Source organism: Oncorhynchus tshawytscha, linkage group LG06 (genome assembly GCF_018296145.1).
Source record: "Oncorhynchus tshawytscha isolate Ot180627B linkage group LG06, Otsh_v2.0, whole genome shotgun sequence".
In the NCBI taxonomy this organism is placed as follows: domain Eukaryota; kingdom Metazoa; phylum Chordata; class Actinopteri; order Salmoniformes; family Salmonidae; genus Oncorhynchus; species Oncorhynchus tshawytscha.
In genome coordinates, this window is record NC_056434.1 from 42422485 (window position 1) to 42439688 (window position 17204).

Sequence of the window (17204 nt, forward strand, 5' to 3'; positions counted from 1 at the left end):
GAGATGGTCTAGTGTTCTGTCAACCAGCTGGTGTTTGCATTTCTCTGTGACAGGCACATGCCCACACAATCTGACACTTTGCCATAAAATCACTGTGTCCCTGGGTAGTCCCGTAAGGCAGAGTTTCCCAAACTCGGTCCTACATCATTATACTGAGACCGTGTCAAATGTTAAAAGGATGTATTTGGGTGCTTTTGTTCATGTCTTTCGCGTCCCCTGATACTGCACAATGAGCAAAGAGGAAGTGAATCGCAGCTGGGGTAAGTTTGTCAAAAACAAGACAAATCACACAAAAAAAAGTGTCGGACCCTTATATAACATGCCATTTACAAACAATTGAGATTTACTTCAGAAATAGGACAATTATCCTTTAAGTAACCGCCTGTCCTTTGTAACTATACCAAATGTAACATATCATACTGATTTCAGGGTCCTGGATTTGCATTTACTATGTTACATCTAGTCTATGAGACCAGGCTGGCACACAGCAAGTCACGTAAGCAAGCAATGATCCTGATGTTGTTTTAACCTGGTCCAGCGTGTGGAGCCCCTGACTACATTTTACTTCTGGAATGGCGATTTCAGATTTTCTGTGAACACACTGAAAAGAAATTTGACACTGTGTTGATCAGTCGGCACGCATTTGTATTATAAATGTTAAGACGGCAGGAGAGGGAGTTTATGCCGAAGCTGGAATTTATTCTACAGGTGTTTTAAACAGCGATGCTGTCAGTCTAAGCACGCACAACTGAGGTTCTGTTTACACGTACGTTTGGGGTTCAACCATTTACTATATGTGGTTCAACATAGCTAAATTATTGTTTCTTAACAAAGCAATTTGTTTTCTTAGCTTTGGTTTTTATAGGGGTCTTGGTTGTTCTTAGTCGAGGAAATGTAGCGTAGCTAACTGCAGGGTTTGCCCTGTCTGAAATCTGTCTACCTCGTCTTGATGTTACCATAGCTTGGTCTGTGCAATGCAAATGAACCTGATTAGCATGGCAGTTTCCCAAAGATTGGTGAGTTTAAACTTAATGTAACTAACTAGAAAGTATTATATATTGTGGTGCATGAACTGGCCATACAAGTTAGCTAACACTACACTCTTAAGTTGGCTAAGGTTACTTAGCTAGCTAAAGTGAATCGGCTATCACAGCAGCCAAGGACGTCCGCTAGATTATTTTGTGCATATTTGTTTGTGCTGTGATTACACGCAAGTGTCTAGATCAGCAGTTTACACATGATGACTTTTGCCTTGTATGGAAAAACTTATTTGGCAAAATATAGCTAGCTAGCTTTCCTCGCTTGTTGGTTAGCTACCTAGCCAACGTTAGCTCTTATCTTTTGGGTATACCGTTAAGTTAGTTAGATACTTAGCTAATCAAAATATCAGTTTGCATTTATCGATTAACCTCAGCTAGCTATTTACAGTAGCCTAGGTTTGTTCGCATAAACGTCTTGTGACTGGTAGCACGATGCAAGCAGCTGTGTTGTTGCCGAGCAACCAACCAGGAGTTAGAACTCTTTCTAGTTTCGGCTGAAAAAGCTACAAATCAAATTTATTTATATAGCCCTTCGTACATCAGCTGATATCTCAAAGTGCTGTACAGAAACCCAGCCTAAAACCCCAAACAGCAAGCAATGCAGGTGTAGAAGCACTACAATAAGGTATCACATTGTTGTTTCTTAACAGACTGAAATGTGCACGTGAGAGCGATAAATGATACATTTAATAAAAACTGTTGCACCTACAAACTTAGTTAATACTGCATTTTTTAAGATCAATAGTAAGTTTATGGACGCTGTCTCGTTTTAATCCGACATTTCGAATTTGAGCCAGGTAGGCGCTACCGACCCTGTTAACCTTTTCACGTTTGAGTTCCAAATGTCTCTAACGGTCGCCAGTGTGAGTTTTTATGCACGTGACGTAAGAGTACACTCACTGTTCAAAAATGTGATTGTTACGCAACAGGACAGTTAACCCACATTGCCACCAAACCAAGGCACGCTGTCTACTAATTATCTATAGGCTATGTTTCAATTCGTCAATTTCAAATTATTTTCTAACAAGTTTTATTTTCGAACAGTTTGAATTGAGGTGTGTTCAGCCTCTTCATTAATTCACGTAAGAAGTAGCCCATTTATCTGTTGGGGTCGATTTATGTTTGAGGCTTTACTTCTCTCTTCGACTAGAACCAAAACACGTCCCCAGTATTTCCCCAGATTTAGTATGCAGACATTAACACATCTATAGTCAGAACAGGCCTTCCACAAACTTTCCCCCCGCGACATTTTCTTGCCTTCATTATTTTTTCTTACAAATAATAACATTGGATATGTGTGCGTTCCTCTCAAAGTAAGTGCCTTATTTTCTGTATATCGTGTTGTCGTTTCTACTGTAGAATATCATATGTACAGTATGTATGGAGCATAACGTATTTACTGTTTTATTCACATTTTCATGTACTGGTGATAAATCATGCATTCCAATTATTGCATAGATTGTAATGGACACATGTGTAAAATACTTTTTTACTGATTAAGATGAGCTAATGCTAAGCTATTTGCCAGCTATGTGTGGCGCCATGTTTATTGGCACCATACAGTGCATTCTGGTTGTCAAATAAGCGTCTGTCAGACCAAAGATGTTGTAACAAAATGAGGTGATGGGATGGTTCACTCGACTGACTTATGGTGTTTTCAAGACAACAGGATCTCTGAAAAATCAAATCATGACACCAGTGATCTTCAGGTTGGAAATTTGGAGTTCCCAAGTTGGAATTCCGAGTTGGACAAATGTTCAAAGCGAGTTCCCAGTTGTCTTGAACACACTGAAGTCGGGAGTTGGAGATCCGAGTTCCCAGTTGTTTTGAACGCGGCATCAGACTATGGTACCTTAGGGTTGCCTGCTCAGACCCCCTTTCCAGGGGTTTTATTTTTATTTAGCTTTTAAATACTATGATGCCCCCATCATAGTAATATTTCCTGCATCATATCCCCCCAAGATATCTTCCCCCATGGATTTTAAAACCCTCTACAAATGAAATGAACTCCCCCACAAACCCCCCTAAAATGGTTTCTTCCATATCGGGCAACCCTGTTTAGCTTTGGCGCTACGGTTAGGCTAGGCAGTAGGATTGCATTTGGGGTGATCTGTGAGGTAATCAATTTATTAACTTTGTGATTTGTCAAAAACTGTGAACGACTTGTCAAGTCATGTGCTCCGGTTCTTGTATACAGTGTAACGAGTACATTGAAGATTTGGAAATATACTGAAAATTGGCCAAACTAAATTAATATTTTTCAGGCAATGACCTTGACTTTGACTTTGTTTATTTCCGTCTTATAGTGAATGGCATTCTGGGATTAGTTTTTGCTTGCCAAACATAAACAAACATGGCTACCATCACAAAGAACTGCTGTTACATCTCTTTTCTAAACAATGCTACCTTTCTTCCTTGTGCTCATCAGAGATGTGGTACATTGTGAACAAGTCTAGCTGTTAGGTCGCTAACTTATGTTTTGTTTTTTTGTCAGTGCAACCAATTATTTAGACTGGTTAATGGAATGAGTTTGGCTGCGGATGTGTTCCGTGTGATGCTTGGATGATGAAGTTCACATATCTATTTTACAGTAAAAGGTGAAATTTAGGAATAAAGTTGTGAAGACCTTTATTTTCCATCAGTACAAAACATTGTTTAGATGCTTTTATTAGACAACAATGCTTTTTAGATGTGTTTGTTGCTCCTGTTCCAATCACATATTTGCAGGGACCTGTCACGACTTCCGCCGAAGTTGGTCCCTCTCCTTTTTCGGGCGGCGTTCGGCCGTCGATGTCACCGGCTTTCTAGTCACCACCGATCCATGTTTCATTTTCATTTGGTTTTATCTTCATTGTACACACCTGGTTTCCATTCCATAATCATGTTCCTTATTCGGGACGCGAGAGTGTGAACGCCCTCATCTCCTGTCTGACGGGTAAAGCACTGGAATGGGCGAACGCCATCTGGGGAAGGGAAGGACTGGCGTTGGATGATTATGAAGATTTCACCCGATCATCCGATTTTCGATCATCCACCTGAAGGGGGAACGACTATATCATCTCAGACAGGGGATGAGGAGCGCACAAGAGTTTGCGCGGGACTTTTGCACTCTGGCCGCCGGCACGGGATGGAATGAGCGGCCCCTGATCGACCACTACAGGTGTAGTTTACGCGAGGACATTCGCAGGGAGCTACCCTGCAGGGACACCACCCTTAACCTTGACCAGCTGGTGGACCTATCCATCTGGCTGGATAATCTGTCCAACGCTGATGGAGAAGGGAGGTGCTGCTATGAGGGGGAGCGGAGGGGGGACCATTCCCTGCACCACCTGTGGCCGCAGAGGGCACACTGCTGGTCAGTGCTGGGGAGGTTCCCCAGGGAGTCGAGGTAGCAGGCGGAGCGCTGGTGGGTCATCCCAAGTGAGTAGGCACCTGACTCACCCAGAGCTCCCTGTTGTTTATAGAATTTCCTGAGTTTTCCCCGCATTCCCAGTATAAGGCGCTAGTCGATTCAGGCGCGGCTGGGAACTTTATTGACCGTTGCTTTGCACATAGTTTAGGGATCCCTATGGTTCCTGTTGATGTTCCTTTCCCTGTACATGCCTTAGATAGTCGTCCTTTGGGGTCGGGGCTGATTAGGGAGGTCACTCTTAGGGAGCTCCACTCTGTATGATAGTGCAGGAGGGTCATGAGGAGAGAATTAGTCTCTTTCTGATCGACTCTCCTGCGTTTCCTGTTGTGTTGGGCCTTCCCTGGATGGCCTCACATGACCCCACTATTTCGTGGCAACAGAGGGCTCTCAAGGGATGGTCCCGTCAGTGCTCAGGGAGGTGTGTAGGCGTTTCTTGGGTGCAGATACGGTGGAGAGTCCAAACCAGGTCTCCACCATGCACATTCCCCTCGACTATGCCGATTTGGCATTTGCCTTGTGTAAAAAGAAGGCGACTCAATTACCACCCCATCGACGGGGGGATTGTGCGATAAATCTCTTGGTAGACGCAGCACCTCCCAGGAGTCACTTGTATCCTCTGTCACAGGAGGAGACGGCGGCTATGGAAACATATGTCACCGAATCTCTGGGACAGGGATACATTCGGCCTTCCATTTCACCTGCCTCCTCAAGTTTATTTTTTGTGAAGAAGAAGGATGGAGGTTTACGCCCGTGTATTGACTATCGAGGTCTTAATCAGATCACGGTAAAGTACAGTTACCCGCTACCTCTCATAACCGGTGTGACAGAGTCATTGCATGGGGCGCGCATCTTCACAAAATTGGATCTCAGGAGCGCTTCCAATCTGGTGCATATCCGGGCGGGGGATGAGTGTAAGACAGCATTTAGTACCACTTCTGGGCATTATGAGTACCTCGTCATGCCGTACAGGTTGATGAATGCGCCATCAGTCTTCCAATTCTTTGTAGATGAGATTTTCAGGTACCTGCACGGGCAGGGTGTGGTGGTGTACATAGATTCTAATATACTCCGCCACACGCGCCGAGCATGTGTCCCTGGTACGCCGGGTGCTTAGTCGACTGTTGGAGCATGACCTGTACGTCAAGGCTGAGAAATGTCTGTTCTTCCAACAGCCCGTCTCCTTTCAAGGGTACCACTTTTCCGCATCAGGGGTGGAGATGGAGAAAGACCGCATTTCAGCTGGTCCCTCTCCTTGTACGGGCGGCATTCGGCGGTCGACGTCACCGGCTTTCTAGTCACCACCGATCCATGTTTCATTTTCGTTTTGTTTTGTCTTTGTCTTCTTTGTACACACCTGGTTTCCATTCCATAATCATGTTCCTTATTTAACCCTCTGGCTTCCCCTTTTGTTTTGTGCGTGATTGTTCTGTCAAGGTGTTCCGTGTACGTGTTCTGGATTGTTCATGCTTATCCTTGTTGGATTATTGTTGATATTGAGTAAATATCGTGGCTTTGCTTATACCTGTGTCCTGCTCCTGACTCCGCTTTACTCCATTCACCTGGAACATTGACAGGACCACTCAACAATGATCACAAAAATGTGATCGTACGCATCAAAGGAAAAAAATCAGGTATGAGGTTCTCGATAACAGACGGGCGCCTCGTGTAGAAAGGGGTGTGTGTGTTATGTACCTCCAATAAAGTTGATTTGCGGATTTTCATCGAGATTGGTGTCAGATTGGCTTAGATATGATGATAGGGAGATTTGAATTTAACACTGAGCTTCAACCAATGCCTATATTAGATGTGATTATTGTTGTGTAATAAATTCCAAGAATTAATTTCCCAATTCAACATTATCGACAAACAATTTCTCAAATTCAATTGCCTCAACCTTTTAGGCTAATAATGTTAGTGTTCAGACAGCCTAGCTATACTGGAAAAATATAAATACAAGTTGAAATGATTTAAAACATGCTTCAGTCAATGTTTGATACTAAGTGCATTTGATACTAAGTGAATTAAATGTACACATAATGAATTCCAATTTAATAAACAAATTCCAATTCAAACAGTCTTATTCCAATTCCTTAACTTAAAGATTGTTGAAATTTGAATTGAATTGAACGTAAATCCACTTCATGAGTTCATTCAAAAATGTAATTGGAATTTCAAATTAAATTAGAATTTACCTCAACCCTGGTAGCCTCATGTAATCTAAAGACACAGTCTAAAAAATCCTGTGTTGAACCATTCCTGGTCTAATGTGAGCGAGAAATGCCACATTCAATAACTAGCCATTTGCAGTAACAGCTTCACATTTCATTGATACATTTCAGGCCATCAGTGTTATCATCACTTCATCTAACTTTAATGTGCAAGTGGAGATACAAACACAATCATCTGTGGAGATGGAGGACTCATAAACCTGCCTTGAGACGACTCTTACAGTAAAGCCTAAAGTTGGGCCTTACAGGAAAAAACGTCATGGCCCGTATTTACAAATCCACTCCAAGTAGGAGTGCTGATCTAGGATCAGGGCCTGTATTTATAAAGTGTTTCAGTAGGAATGCCTTTGCCTTTTAGATTACATGGACAGGTGGACCGGATCCTATATTAGCACTCCTCCTTGGGCCCACGTTCCCCTGTCCATCCTTGATAATATAAAAGGCAAAACTGATCTCAGATCAGATTACTCCTACTCTGGGATGCTTTGTGGATACGAGCCCAGGCTTCTTTGACTGATGATCACCCCACACCTTCACAGATTATCTTATACTGCTGCACTGCTGTCAAGTCAAGTACCCTCCCATAAAATCCTTTGGAAAGGTTTAGTTTGGGTTTATGACGTTAAGCTGGTGATATCTGAAGATGGTGCTTATAGACGACAGAGATATTTATTCCTAATGGTGCATGCCTGCTGCATGCATGGGAGACGGGGAGAGATCCAGATCTCTGAATGAATTGGGTGCTAACTGCTAAATGAATTCCTTTATCTGTTGGAGAGGCTGACCTTGAACAATGACCTCATGTCCAAAGAATTTGAATATAAAGAAGAATAAAAATCTAACTCACACAATGTCCCTGGAAAAAGAGGACCATTTTATTGCTGATCCATTTGACCAACACAAAACATTTGCCTCAGGCTTGGTTACTTCATCTATCTGGGGACATTTATAGGTTGATTTTAAGACTTCCCCCATGGCTGTCAATAACCTCCTGGGCTTTACATGCCATCCAATGTTCTCAGATTCTCAGACCCTGGCCATACATAGCAGCACAAAACCCCACCCCATGCCCTAAGGGTCATGGGAAACGCTGATCTAAAGCTTCAGAGTAAGTGGGACATATAGCAGGAGAGTGGGGCTAAGACAGAGCTAAGGACTAATTACACTGAGCCATTTGGCCAGGGGTGAGACTGCATTTTGTTGGCTGACCTGTGATCCTTTTGACCCCGGGGGTCAGCCCTGTGGGGTGAAGACGCTTAACCTCTCGCTGTGAGACAAGTGTCTTTGAAAGAGGAGACTGAGGACACTCTCGGCATGGAACAACTGGGCCATGCTTATGTACGTGACACCATTTGTGTCTTGAGGTTTCTGGTGTGTGTGTGTGTGTGTGTGTGTGTGTGTGTGTGTGTGTGTGTGTGTGTGTGTGTGTGTGTGTGTGTGTGTGTGTGTGTGTGTGTGCAAACATGCAGCATTTTCACGTCAATAAATGGTAAGTAGTTACATGCTAAGTGAATTCTGATGTCATTCAGCACATTTACATTCATATGTGTAACATGGGATCATATAATATACAGTATCATAAGTTAACATGGGGGACATTTAAAGTATCCTTACCTTATCTGAATACACGAAGAACAGGATGAGTAGTATCAGCTCTGCCAGCAGGATTACCAGCAAGACAATGAAGAACTGCAAGAGAGAGAGAGGAGAATGAGAGAGAGAGAGAGAGCAAGAGAGGGAAATGAAGAGACAGAGGAAGAGGGATACAGAGGGAGAGAGGGGGAGGGAGAGAGATGGAGATAAGGTGAGTGCCTGGGGGCCAGTGAACATCCCGAGGAGGAGGTTTAATTTCTCCACAGATTCTCCCACGTAGCCCAGCATCTCCTCACTCCTTCAGCTAAATACTGACTATCCCTTCTTCACAGCATGGGAGCTCAGCAACCGGCAGATTCAGAAATTCAATTTGAGGAGAGTTCTATTCATTTTGCCCTGTTTGTTTTGGATGTATTATTTGGGTCATGGTACATATGAAAAAGGATCACAGTGAAAACTGCACGGACAGTTGTTTATTGAATTTGTAGGTGGCCAGGTCAGCATTTGATTGTTTCATTGAATCTTTTGTCTTTTGTTGACAGGTCCCACAAAGTATGTTTGTCATGTTTTCTCCGGGTGTGGAAAGTTTCAGATTATATAGACACAATGTGGGTGCTCTGATTGCTTAAACCGACACGATGTATGTGTGAGTGTGTTTGTTTGAGTATGTGTGTGAGGGTGTACGTGTGTGTCTGTGCGTTCATACACCCACTTTCATGTCTGCAATGTCAGCCGAGTGTGTTACACATTTCAATCTTCCCTTGAATTTTGCGATGGGCTCTTTCAACTTGTCTAGCCTAGCTTGAATCTCCTGACGGCAAAGGTTCTCTGACCTTTATCTATTTCAAATATTTCTAATCCAAAGAGAGTTTGTTCACAGAAGAACTTCACAAATAATATGTCAGACCGGTACCTCAGATCTGGCTGCCCCCGGGAGGGCTAACTTCACTCTGATGTTTCCAGACAGACTGACAGATAGAAAGACTGACTGTTCAAAACATCCCAGGTTTGGGCGAATATGAAATACCCGTTGGCTCAATCTGATATGACTTAACAGAGATGTGGTATGAAACTTTTACATCAGAGTTCATTATTTATCACTATGGTGTTTTGACTGAGATCCAGGTCCTCTCTCCCGCTTTCTCTCTCTTTTTTCCTCTCTCTGTCCCCCCTCTCTTTCTCTCTGTCTCTCCGTGTTGTTAAAGCAGGTAGTGTATACCTACCGCTGTGCTGATGTGGAGGATTTGGTATGCTCTTAACTGAGGCGTGTGCTAGCTTCTCCAAGGGATTGGAGATGTTTGATATTCCGCAACTCTCATTTTTAAGTTGATTTAAAAAGTTTCACATCCAGTTACATAAACCTATTTTTAAACTTTGCTGATTAAATCAAACTTGAGAAAACTCTTGAGACTTTTTCAGGAACAACATGAGTCTAGAGACAAACAAGAGTATTCTTTGTGTTAAATAATTCAGGGCGTTAAATTTTTTTTCCTTACCAATGCAATGGATGTGCCATTATGAGCGCTACATAATTCAATCATGTAAGTGACACACACTGTCCTCACACTGACACATCTTTCAATCAGGCTGTGACCACGGCCATGGAGGAGAGCCGATGGGTTACTGTTCATTTTCAGAATGGGAGACTCCCGCAGCGGCTGGCGCTCGGGTCGAATTTTCTCTCTGAACCCCTGAGGTTTTTACTGAGGATTCAACTCCCCGTTGAGCTCGTTAGCCTGGCTGCTCTACTGATGACCCATTTGAAGAGTAATACAAATAAGGCTGCTGTGAGTGTGTATGTGAGATTTGTTTTATTTTAACAATGTCTTTGTTGGCCCAATAGTTACATCATTAAAAGCACAAACGTTACTTCATTTAAACAGACCTAGAAAGTTAGAACCAAGCCCCCCTCCACGTCCACTGTAAAGAATCCCCCTGATGCCCCACACCCCTACACAGTCCTCCAGATCGTACACCAGCCCCCCATATACTGTACACTTGCCAGCCGAGCCCACAACAGCCCCAGTAGCACAGCTCTGGGATCTGTGATTCCCGCCTCCTGCATTACATGTTTCCTGGTCTTCCACACCGCCATTTCTGTCTGCACCAACAGGTAGTTTACTAGGCAGTCCCTTTGCCTGTTGGCTATGCTATATTTAGGCCCTCTGACATATAGGTCCAGAGTCAGCCTGAACCTTAGGTCTGTACACCACCCACCCAGGACAGAAAACAACCCTACCAGCCTGGAACGAAAAAAACTGATGCTACACTGTCTCCTTCTCCTTACAGAACAGACACCCCTCCCCACTAATGGATCAAGGTGCAACACCTATCTGTTCTTAGCGATAGCGCTGTAAATAATCTCTGAACGAGCCCAGTTGTACAGCACAGACCCCCTCCACCTCCTGCTGCAGCAGCCTGATGGACTTAATACGTGTGTGTGTGCGCGTGAGAGAGAGAGAGATTATAACTCACGCTCAGAAGCAGGCACTTGTTCTCCTTGATGGCGCCCAGGCAGCCCAGGAAGCCGGTCACCATGACGATGGCGCCGATAGCGATGACCAAGTTGGCAGCGGAGAGCGACGGGAAGGAGGGCGAGAAAGTGGCAAAGCTGCCCTGGGACACAGACAGCCAGATGCCCACGCCGAGCAGCCCACAGCCACACAACTGCAAAGCAAGAGATCAGAAGAGAGGAAACCAGGTAAGTCAGGTAGGAAATACTCATCACAAAGAAATATCTGTTCAGGATGAATTGGAGTCGGCAGAAAACATGCCATACAATGCTTCCACAGTTTCTTTGCAGGTCCGAAACGAGCATGCATATTCACACATAACGCAAAGTGTTATGTTCCCCCGAGAAAATGTGTATTTTCATAGTCTTCACGAAGTACAAATCAAAGGGACCATGTAAATATCCTCAGAAAGGCTGTGTTGGTAGGCAGACCTCCCTTTACACACCAGCATCCATCCCAAACACACACAAAACAAGAGCTTTTCACAACTATTACAGAACATGAACGGATTCTGTTTAACCAATAAGAGCTCCACTGGAAATGATGAGCAGAAATGCTTTCTGCAGGTCTGAGCAGCTTACTGACATAGAACAAACACAGAATTACACACACATACTGAATGTAGTCTAGGCTTATAACACTTGTAGGGACACGGCACACCTCTAAGGGGAGCAGTTCCCCAGGGCTGGAATTCCTCTACAGTCCACTGCCCCCTACAGAGACTCACTCTGCAGGGCCTCGTTGAAAGTCTCTCAGATCTAGCATGCACTCCATTAATGCACCGCAGTGTTTTTGGAAGAGCCTGATCGGGCAGAGAGTTGCCCGGGTTCTGTCTGTGGGTGTTCCGCCCATCCGCGAGTGGTAAGAGCAGACAGGACAGACACTGGCTGCATCCCAAAAGGCAACCTTTTCCCTATATAGTGCATTCCTTTTGACCAGAGGCTTATGGAGCTCTCGTCATTTGAGACACAGCCTAATACTATGATTTGGGCAGACAGTCCGTCATGCCTGCTGGCCCCAGTGAAATATCAGCGGGTAGGTAAGTGGTGACATTTTCACTCCGCCTAATATAATTCAATATCCAATGCAATCTTGTCATGAATAACAAATTACAATGAGGTGAAATATGGTTAGACGCCATGGTAAATCTTAGCACCTTCCTCCATCCCTCCCGCCTTGTGGAGGGAAAGTGTACAGTGTACATTTAAAACTCTTGACACTGGATGTCTTTGACGGTGCAGTCATCTCTAGACGTTAACACATCAGTGCTCCTGAACACATTAACGCCCGTCCGCGATATATGGAGCCGTGTACTGTGCACTAATCAACCTGCAAACCTTCAGCCTCAACACAGGAACGAACACAGGCGAACCTGGAGTAATATTTCTGAAGAGAATTAGACAAAAACAAAATGATGAATCACATGTACAGTGTATCCCCGAGCTAAATGAGTTGGGTAATTGGACTGACAAATAGCTCCTTCAATAACTCTAAGCGATGAGCACTTAACAAACAAGCGTTTCGCTACACTCGCATAAACACCTGCTAACCATGTGTATGTGACCAATAAAATTTGATTTGATTTGGCTTACATCCAGAGATGACAAATGGCTCTATCACCCTGTCTCAACATCATCGACACCCTCATCTAAGAGCCCCACCAAAAAGTGTGACCTTTCACAGCATACAGTAAAAACAAAACAAGCGCCTTCCACGCTGGTGGCGCATATGAGAGTGGGTCTAAGCGGGTTGGTAGTGAATATACGAGTGTGTATGAGAATGGGGTCTGTGAGGGTTGTGTGATGGTTATGTGAAGGTTGTTTGATGGGGGGGCTGTCCCACTGGGCCTGAGGGGTAAACTCCTGTCTGCTGATGATGGTGGCGTCGAGAGACGTCTCCATGTTAATGAGTCCTACAGGGTCTGTAACTCTGGACATACTGTATAAACCCTGGGGCCAGTCACAGAGTTCAGGCCGTCAAACCCCCATCAAACGCCCCCCCAGGGGCCGTGTGTTGAGTGGAGGATCACGCTCATTAACCTGTGACATTTCCATTGGGCAGGCTGTGTGGCCTGTGTTTGTGTAGGCTAGAGTTGACGGGAGATACTGCTTTGTATATACAGGGAGCTTCTGGGGGACTGCATATCCTTTTAAGACCTGAAATGGATGCGAAAATGTCCTGGTTGTTAAAAATCAGGAGGCGCTAACGGAAAACCTTGTGAAATAAGTACGTCAGTACCTCAGCTCAGCAAAAACGGTTGCCGAGTGGAAAGTATTGAGATTCTACCAAAGAGAATGTGTTGCCTTGCCAGGGACCTGATCCTGACAGCCTGACTAAAAGTACAGAATATATCAGTGACTCCCGAGTGGCGCAGCGGTCTAAGGCACTGCATCTCCACGCAAGAGGGGTCACTACAGTCCTTGCTTTGGGAGTGATTGGGACTCCCATTGGGCGGCACACAATTGGCCCAGCGTTGTCTGGGTTTGGCTGGGGTAGGCTTTCATTGTAAATAAGAATTTGTTCTTAACAGTGGTGTTAAAATACTACTTAAGTAGGTTTTTGGGGTATCTGTACTTTACTTACTATTTATATTTTTGACAACTTTTACTTTTACTTCACTGCACTCCTAAAGACAATAATGTACTTTTTACTCCATACATTTTCCCGGACACCCAAAATTACACATTACATTTTGAATGCTTAGCAGGGCAGGAAAATGGCCCAATTCACACACTTGTCAAGACAACACGTGGTCATCCCTTCTGCCTCTGATCTGGCGGACTCACTAAACACAAATGCATCTTTTGTAAATGATGTCTGAGTGTTGGAGTGTGCCCCTGGCTATCCATACATTTTTTAAACAAGACAATGGTGCTGCCTGCTTTGCTCAATAGCAGAAATGTGAAATTATTTATACTTTTACTTTTGGTACTTAAGTATATTTAGAACCAAATACTTTTAGACTTTTACTTGAGTAACGTTCTATTAAGGTATCTATACTTTTACTCAAGTATGACAATTGGGTACTTTTTCTACCACAGGTTCTTAACTGACTTGCCTAGTCAAATAAAGGCTACACATTATAAGCTCCTGTGAAGGTTGGAGGATGGCCAGAGAGACGAGTCCATGAAGCCTAATAGCGAGGGACACTCGTTTGAGCAGATCACGGAGCGTTCAATCCCTCACGGAGCGGCACAGTCGTTTGGCCAACCGATGGGCGTCCTATTCAAAAGGACACGGGAGCTTTTGTTCCTTTCCCTCGGAAAAACAGCAGTAAAAACAAACAACTAACTTGCTGTGTGACTGAGTAAGAGAGAGACTCAGGAGCATCAGTTGTTTGTTTGAGTGGCGTTAGATTGAACGACCCTCAGCTCAGTATGGGTCTCAATCACCTTAATAATACATAACTAACTACTAGGAGGAGTGAGCCGGGGGGATGGTCCCCGATTTAAAAATGGAAAATGGAAATGTCAACTGGAAATGCTGTGAAAGGTCACATTTGTCTTTATGCTGAGTGGATAAAATGCAGATAGATCTCCCAGCTCATGAGGCCACAGCCAATGAAACAGAGTTACTACAACAGGCTTTCCAATTCATGTCAATGGGTGGACCGGCAGCCATATTGAGTAGGAATAAAGCAAGATAACATGCTTTTGTCGTTCTAGTAATTTTATCTCTATGGCCAAAGTTCCTGTTTTGTGAGAGGGTGCATTGTGGGTGGGTACTACTAGGTGGGTAGGTGGGTAAAAACTATGTGGGTAAAAACAATTGTAAGTGGCTCCCTGTGCGCGCCCTTGCAGTAACACAGTCTCTCTCACTAAGCTTTGATATTTTAAGTTGAAATTGTGCACCAATATAGAATTTTAAAAGCCTGTTAAATTAAACGAAGTGCCATTTAATATAGACCACATGGAGAATTCGATAAATCCGATTTCTAAAATATGAATAAGGACTTACTAAAGTACCAAAATTCAGCATTTTGACATGTCCCTCTGTCAATCCTCTCACTCAAGTTCAACTTGTGCTCTTTATGACAGAATGTTAAAACAAATGTAAAGCCCAAATTGGTGGAATGACCCAGGTACGTTATGAGGACAGGCAGGTTGGATTTATGAAGAAAGGGAGCACGAGAGGTAAGCCAGTCCAGGTGGGGGGAGGATCCCGTGCCTCTAGTTGATTGTGACTAATGCCCGAGTGTAGGAAAGCATCCAAGGTTGTCTGCTGTGAGTGATTGTGAAGCCACCCAGCCCCCACCCAATCTGTCTGATCTCTCTCGGTGTAATCTCTGTCTCACTACACCACTGCTACCAGTTCCAATGTCAAACGTGAAAGGATATTATGTAGGAAAGCCCAGAGTAGAGAGCGAGGCCTGCCAATTGGTGGTATGACCTTCGATGGTCGTGACTGACCTCAGGCCTGCCTGAGGCGCTTATCCTGTTTTAATTTCAGACACTCGGCTTGTTTTCACATCCAATCTATGTGGATGGATATTGTATAATGTCACAGTAGGATTTCAAGGTACAGGATGAGGGGTTGTAAACAGACATAATTCACAGAAGTTTACAGTAGTTAAAAACCACATGAAAATGATGGGCCAAATGCCCTTCCACATGTGAGAAAGTTAGTTTAATCTCGAATGGTTCCCATTTCCTAAAATTATGTGTTAGTAGTCCCGTGTTACCATAACCCCAAGTCTAATTTATCCCTCTGTTCAGAGAGGGGAAAACCTGGAGTCGAGGATAACTATGGGGGAAGATGTATAAGTGTTTAGCTTAGAGTAACATGTCAGTTAGGTATTTAGGCACCGGCTGCAGTTTTTAACTCTGTCGAACAGGCCAGGAGAGAGTGAGAGAGAGAGGGGCAGGTTCTGCTCCGTCTCAGCGCCCACAATCCCCTTGGCTCCCTGTGCGCACCCTTGCAGCGACATAGCCTCTCTCATTAAGCCATTACTGGGAGTGTGTGGGGTTGGTACGCTGCTTTCTATTACCTGATAGGAATTCTCCTCAGGCAGAGTTACAGTAACAAGCTTTTACTGTTTGATGGAGATGTGTTCAACGTTTTAAGTTCTATCATGCCGTTCAAATCGTTTTTGGCATACTGTGTGTATATAGTGTATTTCTGAAGATACTATGACAAGTCCCGTGACTGCTCGAGGTGGGAGTGAGTAGTGGTAGGGAGCGATGCAGTTTATTGAACCGTAGAAGTGGAGGACATGTCTACCTCCAGATTTCATAATAACTAGGAACATCCTACATATTGGACATTTGAGTCATTTGGCAGACGCTGTTATCGAGAGCAACTTACAGGAGCAACTAGGGTTAAGTGTCTTGCTCAAGGGCACTTCCACTGATTCGGTAACACATTATTTGGATAGTCCATCTGTAGATGCTCTACAGATTATCAACAGACTATCAGTAACATTTCAATTTACTAACTCTAGCTCTAACCCTAACCTTAAACCTTATCCTCACCCTAAAAGTAACTCTTAACCTTTACCTTATTCTAAACCTAACTCTAACCTTAACCCTTATCCTCACCCTAAACGTAACTCTTACCCTAACCTTAACCAAACCCTTATTCTAAACCTAACCCTATCCTTAACCCTTATCCTAACCCTAAACGTAACCCTTACCCTAACCAAACCCTTATTCTAAACCTAACTCTAACCTTAAACCTTATCCTAAACGTAACTCTTACCCTAGCCTTAAACCAAACCCTTATTCTAAACCTAACTCTAACCTTAACCCTTATCCTAACCCTAAAAGTAACCCTTACCCTAACCTTAACCAAACCCTTATTCTAAACCTAACCCTATCCTTAACCCTTATCCTAACCCTAAAAGTAACCCTTACCCTAACCTTAGCAAGCAGTTGCTTATCAACAGATACACTATATATGCAAAAGTATGTGGACACCCCTTCAAATTAGTGTATTCGGCTATTTCAGCCACATGTATAAAATTGAGCACACAGCCATGCAATCTCCATAGACAAACACTGGAAGAAGTATGGCCTTACTGAAGAGCTCAGCGACTTTCAACTTGACCACCTTTCCAACAAGTCAGATCGTCAAATTTCTGCTCTTCTGCAGTAAATGGTGCTATTGTGAAGTGGAAACGTCTAGGGGCAACAATGGCTCAGCTGCGAAGTGTACAGTACGCCACACAAGCTCACACAAGACCACTGAGTGCTGAAGCGCGTAGCTCGTAAAAGTCGTCTGTCCTCGGTTGTAACACTCACTACCGAGTTCTAAACTGCCTCTGGAAGCAATGTCAGCACAAAAACTGTTCATCTGGAGCTTCATGAAATGGGTTTCCATGGCAGAGCAGCTGAACACAAACCTAAGATCACCATGCGCAGTACCAAGAGTTGGCTAGATTGGTGTAAAGTTCGCCGCCATTGGACTCTGGAGCAGTAGA

The 17204-nt window shown here is 43.9% G+C and overlaps 1 protein-coding gene across 4 annotated transcripts in view; it reads right to left on the reverse strand.

Annotated features, from left to right (window-relative positions):
- Positions 1-17204, reverse strand: part of tspan9a (tetraspanin 9a) — a 281777-nt gene that overhangs the window by 26859 nt on the left and 237714 nt on the right. For all 4 annotated transcript variants that reach the window (XM_024423877.2, XM_024423878.2, XM_042323281.1 and 1 more), the window contains 2 exons: positions 10749-10940; positions 8295-8369 (listed from right to left, as the gene is read on the reverse strand). In XM_024423877.2, the coding sequence (XP_024279645.1) occupies positions 8295-8369; positions 10749-10940 (267 nt within the window). The remainder of the gene's footprint in view (positions 1-8294; positions 8370-10748; positions 10941-17204) is intronic.